General features: G+C 33.6%; 1 protein-coding gene across 1 annotated transcript; it reads left to right on the plus strand.

Moving 5' to 3' along the window:
- The first annotated feature begins 11766 nt into the window (after nt 1-11766).
- On the plus strand, nt 11767-16102 carry LOC115982242 (chitinase-like protein 1). Its single transcript, XM_031104784.1, has 3 exons — nt 11767-12311; nt 15015-15174; nt 15558-16102. The coding sequence occupies exons 1-3, from the start codon at nt 11876-11878 to the stop codon at nt 15961-15963; spliced, it is 1002 nt and encodes a 333-aa protein (XP_030960644.1). The 5' UTR covers nt 11767-11875; the 3' UTR covers nt 15964-16102.
- Nucleotides 16103-16703: the final 601 nt, after the last annotated feature.

Genomic DNA, 16703 nt, shown 5'->3' on the forward strand with positions numbered 1-16703 from the left:
CCAAAAAATATCCTTGTGGGGGGGGGGGGGGGGTGGTTGCCCTAGAACCCCAAGGAGGCTTGTGCATCGACTAAGCCTCAGAAAATCTCCCATTAAAAACTGTAGCAATATTATTTCGAGTCAAGTCATAATTAGGATCAAACAGAACTAGGCTCTATAAAACCCAACATGCACATGTTCACAAATGCAAGTAGGTAGTGTTCCACATTACGAGAAAATAAAATTACAATAGTGTGTTCATATAAAAAAAAATTTCAATAGTGTGTGTTAATCCTACCCAGCTAATTATCCACAAGAATGAGCGGCTAAAATACGTTATGTTTTGCAATTTGCTCTACTATACTCTGCTATCATTCTAATAATGAAATTTCATGTTTATTAAAAACATTCCTTTATGTAGAGCTTACTAAAGATTAAAGTGTTCACTGTACTGGTGTATTTTAGCAAGAGAGGTAAGGAATTATGCAAGAGTGCAAGACATGTACAAGTTTTGTTCATTAGGTTCCTGGAAGTCAAATTTTTTAAAATTTATGTTTTTAAGCTTACATTTTATGATTCCCGAACTTAACAAAAAGGATTGAGCTTTGTGTATCCCTTGCTCTAAATTTTATCAACAACATTTTCCAAGTTTTGTTGAATTTTTATTTCATTATTGATTTTTTATAACTTTTTATATTTCTCATTAAAAGTGGTACCACCATCAAAAAAATTTAGCATTTTTTAGTAGAATCATACGGGAAAAAAATATTGCTAAAACTAAATTTTAGTTTTTTATTCCTATTCTTCTGTCTCGTCTCTCTCTGTCTCTCTTCTCTGTCTCTCTTATCTATCTCTCTCTCTCTCTCTCTCTCTCTCTCTCTCTCTCTCTCGTTTTTTATTTCATTTTTGGGTTTGCTGGATTTGATGTCCTTGATGATAGTTTTGATGGTGGTGGTGGTGATGGGTTATGGGTTTGAGCCTTTGAGGTGGTGGTGATGGTAGTGATTTTTGTGGGGATGGTGTTGATTTTTGTGGGGATGTTGGTTTTTTGTTTTATTAGAGAGAGATGTAGTCAAATAAAGGGAAGAGAGAGAAGAGAAGGAGGGAGAGAGAGTGAAATGAAAAAAAAAAAAAAAAAAACACATGAAATAGAACAATTGATGTGGAGTGTATTGGTAAATGCTATATTAAAGTAGAAAAAGTAAGTTTTTGTATGTTAAAATAGGATTAGGATAAACATCTGATGCTAGTTCTCTTATAATGACATATTCTACCTCTCTCCTTATTTTGTTGAATAACTTCGCACAGTAAACATATTACCAATAAACTTACATTTTCACAATAGTCAGCCAAAAGACTAAAAAATATTGTGTCAAATAAAAGAATACGTTATCCATTACCCATTATCTTCTTTTTTTTTTTTTTTTTTTTTTTTGAGATAAATGATAGAAGCTTTATTGATCAAAGAAATACGAAAACATGTAACAACCTTGTAACAAACTAAATTCAGGGGAAGCAAGAAGCTGGTTTGCAGACCAGCAATTATGCTGAAAAGAAAAAACACAAAGGCCGTGGCCATACATTACAAGAAGCAGGACTAGCAATTATGCAGAAAAAAAAAACAAAGGCCGTGGCCATACATTACAAGAAGTAGGACCAGCAATTATGCTAAAAAAGCACGAAGGTTGTGGCCATACATTACAAGATACAACTAAGAAATACACAAGCAAAACATTCAATTGGTTGATTGAGTAGCCACTAGTCTTTGATACTCCTGCAGAAATGCAAGTGCTCTGTCAGGAATAGACTAGGGGTGAGTTTGGATATGTTCAAAATAATATTTATTTCGAGCATTCCAAATTGTTAGAACATTTCTGAATCTTTCCTCGACAAATGGCCTATACATTTCTTACGAAAGGACATTCCTAAGGCAAGTGAGCCGCGGGCTCTGGTTGCTGACAGCAGAACTCACATTGTGTGCCAATGTTGATCTTTTGGCATTGTAAGTTGTCCCTAGTAGGCAAAATATTTAAACATGCTAACCATACAAACATACATACTTTCAGTGGTACATTCAAACTCCACAGCTTTCTCCATATTCCGCGATCAACCACCACCCTTGAGAGTTTAACCCATGGCTGCTCTTTCATCCTTTATGCCCTGGCATGCTGCTTTAACTGTGAATATTTGGGACCTATTTTCCTTTCAAATTAGTACATCCCATGAAGATAACCTTTACATACAAATTCTCTTTATCCGATTGTCCCGTGAGCAAAAAGATCAAACAACTTCTCTTTATCCGATTGTCCCGTGGCACTATCAATCAGATCCTTCACATACAAATTAGGCCTAGTCTCTCCTAGAAAAACTAGTTTGTGTGTCAACCATTTATGAGTTGAAACTTCAATGTAACTTCCGTCCCTTAACCGCCACTTTGAGCCTTCTTTGGTAACATCTCTAGCTGCCAAACTACTTCTTACATAGGATGGATTGTTGCCAATCTCCGCATCCATAAACGGGCAATTTGGAAAATATCTTGATTTATATACCCAATAGAACAAAGAGTGAGTATTATGAATCAAATGACAAGCTTGTATAGCTAACGTAGCTAAGTTGAAAGCTTGGATATCTCTAAACCCATAACACCTCTCACCTTGTTAGCACAAAGTTTTTTCCAATTAATCCAAAGGATTTTCTTCTCATCTTTTGATTGACCCTGCCAATAATTTGCCACTATAGAGTTAATAGCATCACATAAAGCCCTTGCGATTTTAAAAATATTGAGAGAGTAGGTGGGGATAGCTTGAGCTAAATTTTTTATTACAATCTCTCGCCTTGCTTTTGAAATATATGTTTCCTTCCATCCCAACTCTCCATTAATAATCTTTTCCCATAGGTCCTTAAAAGTATTGACCTTAGATTCTCCCCCAACCATTGGCAAACCAAGATACTTCTCACAATCCTCCATAATTCTTGCACTCAACAAAACTTGCATATCATGCTTTACTTCTGCTCTTATATTTTTGCTAAAAACGATAGAAGTTTTCTATCTATTAATAGCTTGACCCGATGCCAATTCATAGTACTCAAGCAAGTTCAGAAGATGCTGATATTCCTCAATAGTAGCTTGGCAAAAAACAAAACTATCATCCGCAAAAAGAAGATGAGAAACACATATTCCATTACATGATAAAATACCATGAAGACTTTGTGATGCAACCGCCTTTCTAATCAAAGAAGAGAGCCCTTCTACACATAATCAAAACAAGTATGGGGATAAAGGATCTCCTTGTCTTATACCCTAAGATGGGATGACAAATCCTTTAAGCTTCCCATTAATAAGTAATGAGTAAGAAGTAGTAGTCACCGTTTCCATTGCTAGTTGCACCCATTGAGTATCAATGCCCAATTTGAGTATGATTTGTCAAAGAAATTCCAATTCCACCTAATAATAAGCCTTGCTCATATCTAGTTTAATAGCCATCTGCCCTTTCTTCCCTGTTCTTTTATTCCTCATCCTGTGTAATACTTCAAATGTTATAGTTGTATTATCAATAATTAATTGATCAGGAACAAAAGCACTTTGTGAATCGGATATAGCGTTGGGCAAGATAAGTTTTAACCAATTGGCAACGACTTTAGAAACAATTCTGGATAAAACATTGCTAAGTTAATAGGCCGATAGACAAAGACATTTTTTGGATCATTTTTCTTGGGTATCAGGACAATATGTGTATAATTCATCTTATGGAGCATGTGACCTGAATTCAAGATAGACAACACTACATCAATTACATCATTACCCACAATATACCAAAATATTTGGAAAAAGAAAGGACACATACCATCAAGTCCAGGTGATTTGGATGGATGCATGTGAAAAAGAGCTTGCTTTACCTCATCTGGTGTATATAGTTGAAGGAGAGTATGGTTCATATCAAGGATAACTACTCTATCAATTGAGTCCAGGACAAGATTTAGATTTGTCGGAGTAGTAGAAGTAATTAAGTTCTTGAAGCAATTTTCGGCCACCCTTGCAACGTCATCTTCGGCATTGCACCATCTCCCTTGATCATCCAAAAAACTTGGAACATAGTTTTTCCTACATCTCTCACTTGCTCTATGATTAAAATACTTTGTGTTCTTATCCCCTGCAGGTAACCAAATTGATCTAGACCTCTGACTCCGAAACAATTCTTCTTGAAATAATAAACCATTTATCTCATCTTTCACTTTTTGGATCAAATCAAGATTGTATGTGTAATTAATTCCTGCAAGAGTCTCTAGTTCTGATTTCTTCTCTTCTAGTTTTGTCTTCAAACTTCCCATTTGTCTACTCCATCCTACCAAAGACATTTGGCTCTTCTTAATTTTTTCAAATAATCTAAACATTGGGCTGCCCATGGGTATTTCACCGTTCCAAGATTCATAAATAATTCCCTCACATTCCGAATGCGTTACCCATTTTTCCTCAAATCTCTTAGGGTTTTTTTTCTCGTGTGCTACTTGTGTATCAGCATTAGTTGTGAGCATTATTGGATCATGATTAGAATAAGATGCTTGAAGATGGACAACCTTGTTGCTTAGAAACAAAGACCTCCATTCAATTGTAGCACATGCTCTGTCTAGCCTCTCTTGAACAAAAGCTACTCCATGCCGGTCATTCCTCAATGTAAATTTATTCCTATGGAAACCAAGGTAAACTAATCCACATTGCAGCAAAACACTCCATAAATATTCCATTAGTCTGTTTGGCTTTGGAATTCTCCATTGTTTTTCATTAGAGGTTGAAATTCCATTATAGTCACCAATGCATAATCATGGCAGCGTACGTCTAGAGTGTAGATGTCATAAATATCCCCAAGTTTCATGTTTACAATGCTCCTTCGAACGCCCATAAAAACCTGTAACTCTCTATGGTGAATTCGGATCAATCATAACGTGTGCATCAATATGATTAAGGGAATAGGTTTGGACATGTAGATCAACTTCTTCCTTCCATAACATGGCTAAACCACCAGTCCTCTAGACACAAGGGACTTCAAGCATTGAGTAGTAATGTAAGTCAGCCTGAATTTTCCTCATCTTGTCTACTGTTTGTTTTGTTTCCATGAGAAACAAAATTTTGGGAGCTTTTTCCCCCACCAAGTGAGAGAGAACACTGCCAAAAAATAGTCAACTATTGATCCACATTTTCCATAACAGTTACTTGAATATAATCCCATGAAAATAGTCAAAATTTCAGGTGCTTTTACTCCAGTCTCGCATAAACCCCTGAAAATAGTCAAATATTGATCCAAATTTTTCCACAACAGTTACTTGAACATCGGAATTGCCCTATAAGGTCCCTGGTTCTGAATTGTTTGGTGGTTGTTGCAACCGGCTTCTGTCACATATACTATCATTCTCCTCCTTGTTCATCCTGGGTGGGCTAGATTATTTATGTCTAGTTGCATCCCTTACTACAAGAAATATGGGTTTAGGCGATGTTTGTAAAACGTCACTAAAAACCCAATAAACATCGCTATAGACAAAAATGGTCTACAACGACTTTTTTTACAAAAACCTGCTCTAAGCCAGTCACCATATGAGCTATCTCCACCATTCCCCAGCCTTATCTTTGTGCAAGTTTTTGCTTCCCCACAGTTGAATCGAAGCCCTAAAAGGTTTTCATATTGAAACGCAACCTAAACTTTATCTCCTTCTAGAATAATGACTGGTGCTCCTCTTCGGATTGGTTTATCCAATTGGATTTCAACCTATATTCGAAGGAAACGAGCTTAATCGGATGATATGGATTTGCAGTCAATGTCAACAACTCGACCAATGCCACTATTGATATCCCTATCCTCCTCTTCATTTATAAGATCAAAAGGAAGTCCTCAAACTTGCACCCATAAAGGGATGTGTAAGAAATTAACCAAAAACTCCTTCATCCCTTTTTTTTTCCATCGCCAGGGTAGTAAAAGATGGTTGTCAAAGCTCCATGGACCATTATTCACAACCTATAATAACTGACTCTCCAAGGAGAAGTTAAGCTGGATAAGCCCCTCTCCAACATTAGTAATCGTCAAATCTTGTCCAAACTTCCACACACCGCTTAAAAGATTTTTTGCGGCCCGAAGGTTGATGGGTTTTGTTATGAGAAAATGACCAATGAGACTGAGAGAGCACTCCTAAAGAATTTTTTCACGATGTTAAGAGTGGACTTTCACCTTCTTCTTTCATCAGATTAAAGCGTTGTAATCGTTCAATGAAATCCAAGTCCATGATGGACCAGGAAAGGAAAACAACAAAAATACTAGAACCCGTAGAAAAGAATATGAAAAGAAAGGAAAAAAAGAAAAAAGAAAAGAGGAATAAAGAAAATATCCACACCTATATGAAGAGAAAAACTATTATGGTGGGAGGAAGGACAACTACTTGAGGAAGTAGAGGAAGTCTCATCTCTAGTGAGAGAAAATGCTCCTAACAAGAGGAGAAGAAAATTTATTACCCATTATCTTGGTTTTAGAAAAAAGAAAGTGTTTTTATACAATTTTTTCAAAACTTATCACGTGATGTCTCAATTACAAATCAAATCACAATAAGTATCCGTTTGGATACACGTCCACGTCCTTGCGTTTGCGCTTCTTTTTTTTTTTTTTTGGAGATGCGCATTTCTATCTTTCCAGTGGATCCCGTGCATTGTTCACGGGACCTACAAACCTCTTTTTTCACCAAAAATTTCATTAAAAATGGGTCCTATGGCGGCACTATTCACATATATAAAAATTATTTTGCTATAGTGTTTTCAATTTTCAGTTTTCAGCAAAATAAGCGGTATCCAAACACATCCTAAAACAATTTTCTTCTTTCTTTTTTGAACCTACTAGAACTCTAGAAAGCAAATCAAACCACAATTAATCCATCTGTTGCTGCATCCCTTACTACCTTCACTATTGGATTTAAGAAGCTCTCCATTGTTGCATCCATTCACTACTTGATCTCAGAAGCCCTACAAGTTTGACATTCTTTGTCAAGAACTCAAGTCTTAATACTTAAGCTCATAGATGCTGCCTTTCAGTCTCTCTATTTCTCACGTTTAGTTTAGTTTATTTTATTTTATTTTATTTTTTTGGAATTTGAATGAATAATTTGATATATAAGATTCAAATATTTTTAAGGCCCCAACTAATTTTTTATTTATTTATTGATAAAATTGGTTGACTCTATTTAAGTTTTCATTAGCTTTTTATTATTGATTTTGTTGTTTGACTTGTTAGGGGAGGGGGAGGGGGCATTGCCTTAAGGCCAATGAATGGTTCCATCCCTATCTATAACCCCTCTAAAAGTCATGCTTAATGAGCTTTATATAGGTATTGCAATTACGGTCACAAAAATCCACATGTACAAAAAAAAATTCAATAAAAAATGAATTAGGGAAAAAATTGATTTCCTAGTTCTCAATTGATAAGTGTCAAAAAGGTGTTGAGATTAAAATCTCGATCGATTGAGCATGTGTCAAGATTCTAGAAACATGCTTTTCTTCAACAGATCTTAAATCTTCGTCATGGACTCACAAATAACATCAAAGAATCAACTAGACTTAACATTTTTGTCATGGGTTACCAACATCCAATCTGTTAGACCTAACACTTATCATCTATATAAACTTTAATAAGTATATACAAATTGTCTAATTTTCTATATACATATATACACACACACACACCATTCTTTTATTGTATTTTTTAAAAATCTCTCTTATTCTTTCATACTATCACTTTTAACTTCATTTAGATTTTTATTTAACATTTTTAGTTTAAATAAAGCATTGAAAACCAATTATGATAGGCCAAGAATGTATTGACCCCTTGTGATGAATTAATTGATTAATTAGCCAAGTTTATTGATTAATCAAATTAACATGCAATTGTACGTGGTAGCATAAAAAAAATCACCAATTAAAGTAAGTATGCAGCAGAAAATAAATTGACATGGTGATTTGTTTATGAATGGAGAAAACCAACACGGCAAAAATCTCACCGGGTGATTTTAAGGTCACCATTCTCGAGAATTCATTATTATCAAAACAAGCAGTTACAAGCAAAGAAATCCCAGTACTTTATACCAACCTACAGTTGAACCCTTACCCCAATACTCAATTGGACTTGTTCTGCAGTGACAATCTCTCATTTTCAATGCACGGCTCCCAATACGTGACTAACCAATTGCGCGAATTTCAGTACGCGACTTAATCACTAACTTGAGAAGGATGTTGGCTGCAAAGTTCTTCAGTTCATCTAGACGATGAAGATCATGAAGTTTCTTGGTTACAAAACCTTACGGTGTACAAATACAGCAGCTTCTTCAAGAACTAGGGCAAACTAGGTTTTCGATCACACTCTTTTTCACACTTGTGGAATTGTCCTCTTATGCAGCTTGTGCCACCTTTTTCAGTCCTTAAAATAATCCATATATATGTTTAGGGTTGTGAGAAAAGAAAGCTCAAACATACATTCACGGATTGGATGAAAATCAGCTTGAAAAACTAAACCTCATAAATCTCGACAAATACCCTATCTATCGAGCTAGTTGTCAAGCCACAGGTTTCAACAGCTTTTATACCTCCATAGATGCCAGCTGTCGAGTTTTAAAATCTTGCACTTTCTCACTTGATTCTTGGACAGACTTGCATAGCTTTAACTCTTGAATTTGAAACCTTATTTCTTAAAGCATTATACACATCCTAGATCTACCCAATTACAAGTAAAATGCGTTTTGTCAAAGGATTAGCCAATTACATAAAATATTGACATATGTTCCTAACATGATTCACATATGTCTTAACAAATTAGAAACTTAACAACGATAAAAAAGACTTTGTTCCAAATAAAAATTATTTCCCCAATTTTTTTTTTGGGGAAAAAACTCTATTACTTTATTACTTTTCTATTTTTTCACTTTTCCATCCTCCAACCAAAAGAAACCATAGCATTTCCAAAAATAATATGTACAATTTACTTATTTATTTATTTTATTGGTGGGCACAAGAGATGAGTAACAATTGCAATAAGAGAGCTTCTGATGTTTTCGGTGGAAATTTTGGTGATTGTTCCATAATTGTGTTAAAAAATTAATTAAATAGACTTTAGCATTCACGTGTTCTTGTCCCTTAAAGAAAAAACTAAGAAGATTCAAAAGGAAGCAAAAGCTCAAGTATTCATATTTAAGTAGAGAATGTAAGGTTGAATTTAATCAACTATCTTGTTGCCTTTATTCCACACCAATTTGCTTGTAATTTAGCACTTAGAAACCTTGTATTTAGGTGAGAATCATGTAAGGGTAGTGTGTGAGAGAGTGTGAAGAAATGCTTAAGGCTGTGTATTGAAGCAGGGACTCGCGGCTGAATCTTGCGGGTGGCTCGCAACTGGCAAGCCGCCAGAGGATGCACACGAGTGAAGCATGCAGAGAAGCTGAACTATCATGCCAGCTGTAGCACTACAGGACAAAAAATCCAAACTAGCCATTCAGTTAACTCACGGCTTGAACTCGCGACTCAATCAAGTCGCGAGGCCAAGTCGCCAGTCCATTCTGTTTTGAAAAACTGACTCTTTGCATTCCTTTTTCACTCCAGTATAAATACCCCTTATACCCACGAAATATAGAGAGCTTCCAGAGAGAATTTTGAGAGAGAAATCCTAGAGAAAAACAAAATTGACTCATCCACAATCTTTACATAGTGACTCTTCAAATTCCTTAACTCTCACCCTCTCTATTGTTACATTCTTGAGAGGTTCATTAGCCAAATCCTGTTCTCACCATACTCATATCTCTGAGGAGGCTATTTGGCGCTTGGGAAGCAGTTAGGAAGGGATCGATTGATATTGGTTGATGCTATGGGTTATAGCAGAATTTAGTAAGCTAAAGAAAACAAAGGTTCGACGTAACCTCATTGGAGCAAGAAACTTGGAGGGCTTAGGTACACTAGGTAGATTAGGCTTGGAGGGTCTTCTGCTGTTCATGTATCCCAACTTTATTCTTTAGTGGATTATTGACCGCTTGGAGGGCGGCGTAGAAGTTTTACGCCGAGGACTTCGGTTTCCTCTTCGATAACGCATTACTGTGTTGTCCTTGTGTTTGCATCTCTCTTTCCTTAATCTTTGCCATTTAATTTCTGCTGTGGTTGTGATTTTATTTGGTTTAGATTGTTTTATCAATTCTATTTTAGCTTATGTTCATGTTCCGCATATATATTGTTTGATAATAAGCTTGAATTGGTAATTTGTAATTTTGAGGTCTAAACGTTCAAGGATGTTTTACACACATTTTGAACATTCAGAGAAGAATCTTGAAAAGGATTCTACAAAACAAAGCAAAAGCTCGAGTATTCCTTTTCATGTAAAGAAGAATCTAATCCTAAAGGGTTGGATTACTGGTTCTTAAGGTCTCATGATATCCATGAGATCCCGAATTTGAAAGCTCTTACCAGCATCTTAGGGCTACCCACATGGAATTCCTCCCTGTAATAGCCTGGTCCATGTGGGACGGGGGATTATATACACCCGAGGGAATAGTAAAATACTCGAAGAGGTCTGGACAACCTCGTTTATTAAAAAAAAACAAAAGTAAAGAAGAATCTCTTATCAAAAAATAAAAGTAATGAAGAATCTACAAAAACAAAAGATTTTTTAGTGGTGGAGCTACTGAGAGGGATCCTTCAAGTCTCTAGGGTCGTCTTATTATAGTATAGTCAAATGAGACGGTCGCCTAAGGCCTCCAAGTAGGAAAAGACCCCCAAATTTTAACCAATAGGATTAATTAAGCCCAAATATTAGTTATTAATAAAATAATATTTTTTTATCAAATGAAAAACAAGAGAGAGAGAGAAATGCTATGTCCATAACATTTTTCACAACAAATCCTAAGTGACAGGTTACTATTGGTGGTAAAAAAAAGTAATTTCAATGATGTGTTCAAATTAGAACTAGTAACAACTTAACCCCTAGGATTTGCTTTGAAAATATTGTGAATATAACACTTCTAAAAAAGATACAAAAAAAAAAAAAAAAAAAAAAAATTCACAAACTTTTTTTACAACAATTGAGTTGACAAACTTTTATTCCTTCTTATCTAAGTTTACCACTAATATCACTATTTTACTTACTATTATCAATCTACTGCATCAATATATGTGAAATTTTTGTCAAATTTTTTGTATCTATAGACTTTTTAAAAAAAACTCTACATGGTTAATTAGTAATTTTGCATCTAAAATAAGATAATAGAGTTTAAGTAATATCTACAAATTTTTTGTTAAAAAAAAAAAACTTAATATTTAAATATGTAAAAAGTTTCAATTCAATTTTCACCTAGAGCCCCAAAATGCATCATGCCGCCCTACAAGTCTCCAGTCCAAAAGTTAGTCAATTTAGTTTACAAATTTAGCATGTCTAAATAAAAGTTTTTACTCGATCCTCTGCAGTCTGTATCATCCAAGTATCAACATTTATATATTAATTTATGACTAAAATTCATAAATGGATGGAGTCATCTTAGAAATAGTATGGTCAAAAGAAGTGTCTTTACTTTATCAAAAAGAAAAGGAAAAAAAGTAGTCTTTATTGAAAAGATTGTGTCTTTATTTTTATTATTATTATTATGAAATCGTGTCTTTATTTTTTATTTTAAATAAAAGGTATTGTCTTGCCCCCTTTAATATGAAAATAATATCATAATAATGTACTATATAAGATAATTGTGAGAAATTGCGTAAAGGTTAGGGTTATAAAATACTCCGTAACTCTTTTCATTTCCCTATTCCCAGCAGCCAGCTCCTAGCATATAAGAAGAAACTTCTGAGAGCCTCTTATTGAAGGTTCATACCTCTCTCCTGTCTTCACCCTTTTAATTAATGTTACATGCAAAAATGGAGTGCAAAAGGTTTGTACTACTGATAATATTGGCATTTGTATTAGTGCCTGTAAATTGTGATGAGTCTTCGTTAAATGGGCCATACAATAGAGGCATTGAAGAGTGTTATCACTGCAAAACGAATCCACGGGGATTACAGGCGTCATCCGACAGACCGGTGTGTATTAAATGCAGGTGCTGTGCCGGGGCCGTTTCTGACCATTTCCAGAGCGACCAGTTTGAGAAGATGTTCTCAAACCGTAACTCCCTTGAGGTTGAGGACCATGAAAATAAGGGCTTCTTGGACTACGAGTCCTTTATCACTGCCTCTGCTCACTACCAGCCCTATGGCTTTGGTACTACCTACATCCACGGGAACTTCTTCGGAACCAAGGAAGTCGCAGCTTTTCTTGCCCATGTTGCCACCAAAACTTCCTGTGAGTACTTCAGAGTTTCTATTTTGTGTTGCGTTGTTGGTTTAATTAGTTGAATATATATGACTATAACTGTGTTTAAGGACTTCTTTTCTGTGTCTTTGAACCTGATCAGTGTGTGTACTGCGTGTATTTAAATTCTTAATTTTATTTTAAGGCTTTAACCCTTTCTTTTATTGTAAACATAGGGGACTGTCTGGTTTGGATTTTTTCAAGTTGAATAAATCTTAAATATGATTAAATCTGTTCTTTTATTTTAAAACTCTTTTATTAATTATTTTTAAGATTTTTTTTATGAATACAATAGAATTTCAACTTATGATATTAGTTACATGATAATTACTCTTTATTATTAGGCCTAAGTCACCAATTGATTTTGATGTAGATTGGAGTTTGAACTCTAAAATCTCTATTTGATAACAAGAGACTTTACAAATTAAGCTAACCAAAACTTACCAACTTTTAGTTTAAAATATCCAAACCAAGTGACTTTTAATTTGATGAAGTTGGAAATGGATTTTAATGTTTAATTCTTGAGTAATATTAGGACCACAACATTTGTCATAACTTGCTCACGTGGCAAGCCATGAGTGGTGGAGTTGTGGATCCACATGAACCTACCATTTTTATTCCACTACTCATGACTTACTATGTGAGGAAATTATGGCAAAAGTTGTCGTTCTAGCATTTTTCTTAATTATTTGACTAGTGTTTATTGCATACAAATTGTTTTACACACACCCCTAAAAGTAACTGAAATTATGACTTAAATTCCTGCCAATTGATTTTGGGGGATGCATAACGATGTGTAAAATAATTTTTATTCAACAAGTGTAACCTTAATTCTTTTATGTCTTTTAGTTATTTAATCTCTTGAGAATTGATGTTACAGGATACAATTTGTGATTTGTTACAAATTTATTTTATTAAAATGATTTAAATGAGAATGAATGTTATTAAAAAAAAAGAGTTTAATAACTAATTTTGGTTTTCAACTATAGGGTAAAGTTCAATTTGGTCCCTCAATTGTGACAATTTATTAGTTCTTCAATTAATTGTTTCTCAAAAAAAAAAAAAAAATCTTTAATTAATTGTGGCAATATAGTCCCTCAACTTTCAAATCTAGTAAAAGGAAAACTTTTCAAAACCAAATCAATCTCATACTTGAATATCAACTTCATTTTAATTTGGGTCATGTTAACGGGTGTCTTTAGGGTAATTTTCTAATAGATTATTTTACGAAAATTTTAATACCACTTTCATGGAATATATAAAGAATTGTTAAAAAAGTCAATTGCTTTTTTCTTTTTTCATAAAAAATTTCTAAAAATATTTCCTAAATTAATGCCCTTAAAGCATTCATTAACTTTTCCCTTTAAATTTTAACGAAATTAATTAATGTGACAAATAAAACACAAGTTAAAATGTTGTTATAGAAATTGTAAAAACTTTAAGGGTCATATTAACGGGTGCCCTTAAGACAACTGTTAATAAACTATATTAGGAAAGTTTTAATATAACTCTTATGGGAAATATAAAAAGCTGTTAACAACATTAGGACATTCGTTAACATTTCTAAAAACTTTAAAATCAAATCCATTCAACTCTAAATTATTTTAACATTCAAATGGATAACAGACCAAAGAATGAAATTGACTTGATTTTAAAAGTTGATGGACTAAATTGATATAATTAATATTTGAGGGATCAAATAGAACTTTTTCCTATAGCTTGGAGGATCAAATTCAAATTTAACCTAAAAAGTTAACAACAAGTTATATTGTTTGGGCCCTAAAGGCCAACTCCGAATAAGATATATGATGGGGAAAATGGGCTTTTACCCCTAATTTTTAAACTATGCAGCAATTTATCCTTATTTTGAAACTATATAGCAGTGTGTTCCTCTTTTGGAACTCGATTTTTAGAAAAACGAGTTCCCCTTATAACTCAGTTTTACCATTTCTGAGTTATCTTCTGCACTTGTATAGTGTTTTGGCTATAACTTTCTCCTCATAATTCCAATTGATTTAGGATTGATGTCTTTTGAAAGGAAATTTTATTCTCTACAATTTTTCCAGAAAATAGAGAAAATCAAATTTCAATGTTTGCAGGGCCAAAAATGTGATTCATGTCGCTGTTGAAAAATCGTAACGATTTTTTAGCATTTTCTGAAGGGAAATCATATTAATACCGATCGATATTATTTAGGTTCCAATTAATACTGATCGGTATTAATCAAATTTCAATTAGTACTAATCATTACTAATAATTTCCCAATTAATACTGATCGACACTAATAAGAAAACTCGAAAAACCAATTGATAATAAGAAAACTCGAGTTATAAGGGGAACTCGATTTTCAGAAAATCATGTTCCAAAACAGGGACAAATTGATGCATAGTCTAAAAATTAAGGGCAAAAGCCCATTTTTCCTAATAGATGATACAAATCTGAATATACTTTTTAAATCCTACAGTTTTTAAGCAAATGAAATGAATGAGGCGGTGGCCCATGAGTGATTCTACTCATATAGTTTTTTAACTGGATCCTTTTCTCAAAAAAACAAAGTAAGTTAGGAACTAAATTAATTTGTATCGATGAACTGAATGTTTGTAACTAAAATTGTATATCAGCAATAGCCAATGATCCTTTGCTCGATCAATGTCTCTATGGCTATGAAAAGTAAAAGTGAATGATATTTTTCAGGTGAAAATAAAGTGGGCACCATGAAACAATTAGCCAGGGATTCCTGCTATAACAAGGAAATGAATTCCAACTCGGATTACTGTGATGAGCACTATAAAAACATTTATCCATGCATTCCTGGAGTTGCATACTATGGTCGGGGTGCTCTACCTTTTTATTGGTATTCACTTTCCAGTTACACCTAACAATCATTATACATGTTTTATATATTCACATTTGAATTCTTTTATCATCTTATGTCATTCAATTTTATCCCAAATTGAAACTTATTTGGAATTTTTATTTTTATCTATTTAAAAAAAAATCAAAATAAGATCCTTCTTTAGCTAAGTGAAGCATTCGTCAGACAAAATTTATATGCAACCTACTTTTTGGTAAAACTAAATACAAGCATAGTGTTAGTTAAAAGACACAAATATTTTAATTTACAACCCTAAGACATGTATATGTCTTTTGTTTCCTACCCTTAAAAGAATTATTGTAGATCAATTGATACTTTCATGAAGAATCAGAATGATTCTCTTTTCTTGATGCTTTCAACAGGAACTACAATTATGGAGAAGCAAGTAAAGATCTAAAAGTGGATTTGTTGAGCCATCCAGAATACATTGAACAAAATGCTACCTTAGCTTTCCAAGTTGCACTTTGGAGGTGGATGACACCAATTAAGAAGCATCAGCCTTCAGCACACAATGTCTTTACTGGTTACTGGAAACCCACCAAGAATGACACTTTAGCCAAGAGAGTTTCTGGTTTTGGTACCACCATGAATGTGCTTTATGGAGATCTTGTTTGTGGTCAAGGTGATAATGAGTCTATGAACAACATCATCTCTCATTACTTGTATTACCTTGATCTTATGGGCGTTGGCCAAGAAAAAGCAGAGCCTCGTGAGGTGCTTAGTTGCGCTAAGCAGGTTGCTTTCAATCCATCTTCCTCATCTCCTTGAGCTTTGTCCAGTGCTCATGGATAGTCCATCCTTTGTTGAACTAACCCTTTTTAAAGATAATGCATTAATAAGGTTCAATGAACCTATCAATTAACAAAAAGGAAATGTTCAAATATGATAGGGAGTAAGAGTTTGAATAAGCTATTCGTGTGTCTCCGTGTGATGCTAAACTTGCTTTGGAGTTAGATTTTGTATTTATTGATTTGTGATTGCTTTTTTTTTTAATAAAAAAACGTAAGCCTTTTATTAGTGTTGTGTAACTCTTAGATTTACTTTTTATTTATTTATAAAAAAAGTTTTATATATTTATATAATATGCATTTGTGAAATCTTGGAATATATCCCATTTTTGTGCTTCAATTTTTTTTATCAAGCATTATGTACCAAAAAAAAAAAATGTGCATTTATTTTGGTTGGGCTTAACATATATCAAAGATTAATATTGTTATTGGAGCTTCTAAGATGCCAGGACTAGGCTGATACTATCTGAGGCATAATTTAATAAATTTTAGTAATACTTTTTCTTATATCAAATAATTAAAGAATATATAAATGTTATATTATCATGTTTTATTTATTTTTCTTGTTTTTTAAAATTCAAAATTTATAATAGAGTTTTGCATTCAAATGTTGATAACATCTCATTTTAATTGATAATATGATTAATTCGATTAGTCTTTCTTGTGATACAATCAATTGTAGGTAGGATTTTAATAATTTTAATTTTGATAACTTCATAC

This window comes from Quercus lobata, chromosome 3 (assembly GCF_001633185.2).
Source record: "Quercus lobata isolate SW786 chromosome 3, ValleyOak3.0 Primary Assembly, whole genome shotgun sequence".
Taxonomy (NCBI): Eukaryota; Viridiplantae; Streptophyta; class Magnoliopsida; order Fagales; family Fagaceae; genus Quercus; species Quercus lobata.

Bases quoted from the DNA above. Each gene is read 5' to 3' on its own strand.
- LOC115982242 (XM_031104784.1), top strand. From the start codon at position 11,876: ATGTTACATGCAAAAATGGAGTGCAAAAGGTTTGTACTACTGATAATA. The intron at 12,312-15,014 runs GTGAGTACTTCA...GATATTTTTCAG, and splicing joins TGTTGCCACCAAAACTTCCT to GTGAAAATAAAGTGGGCACC. The intron at 15,175-15,557 runs GTATTCACTTTC...TGCTTTCAACAG, and splicing joins GGTGCTCTACCTTTTTATTG to GAACTACAATTATGGAGAAG.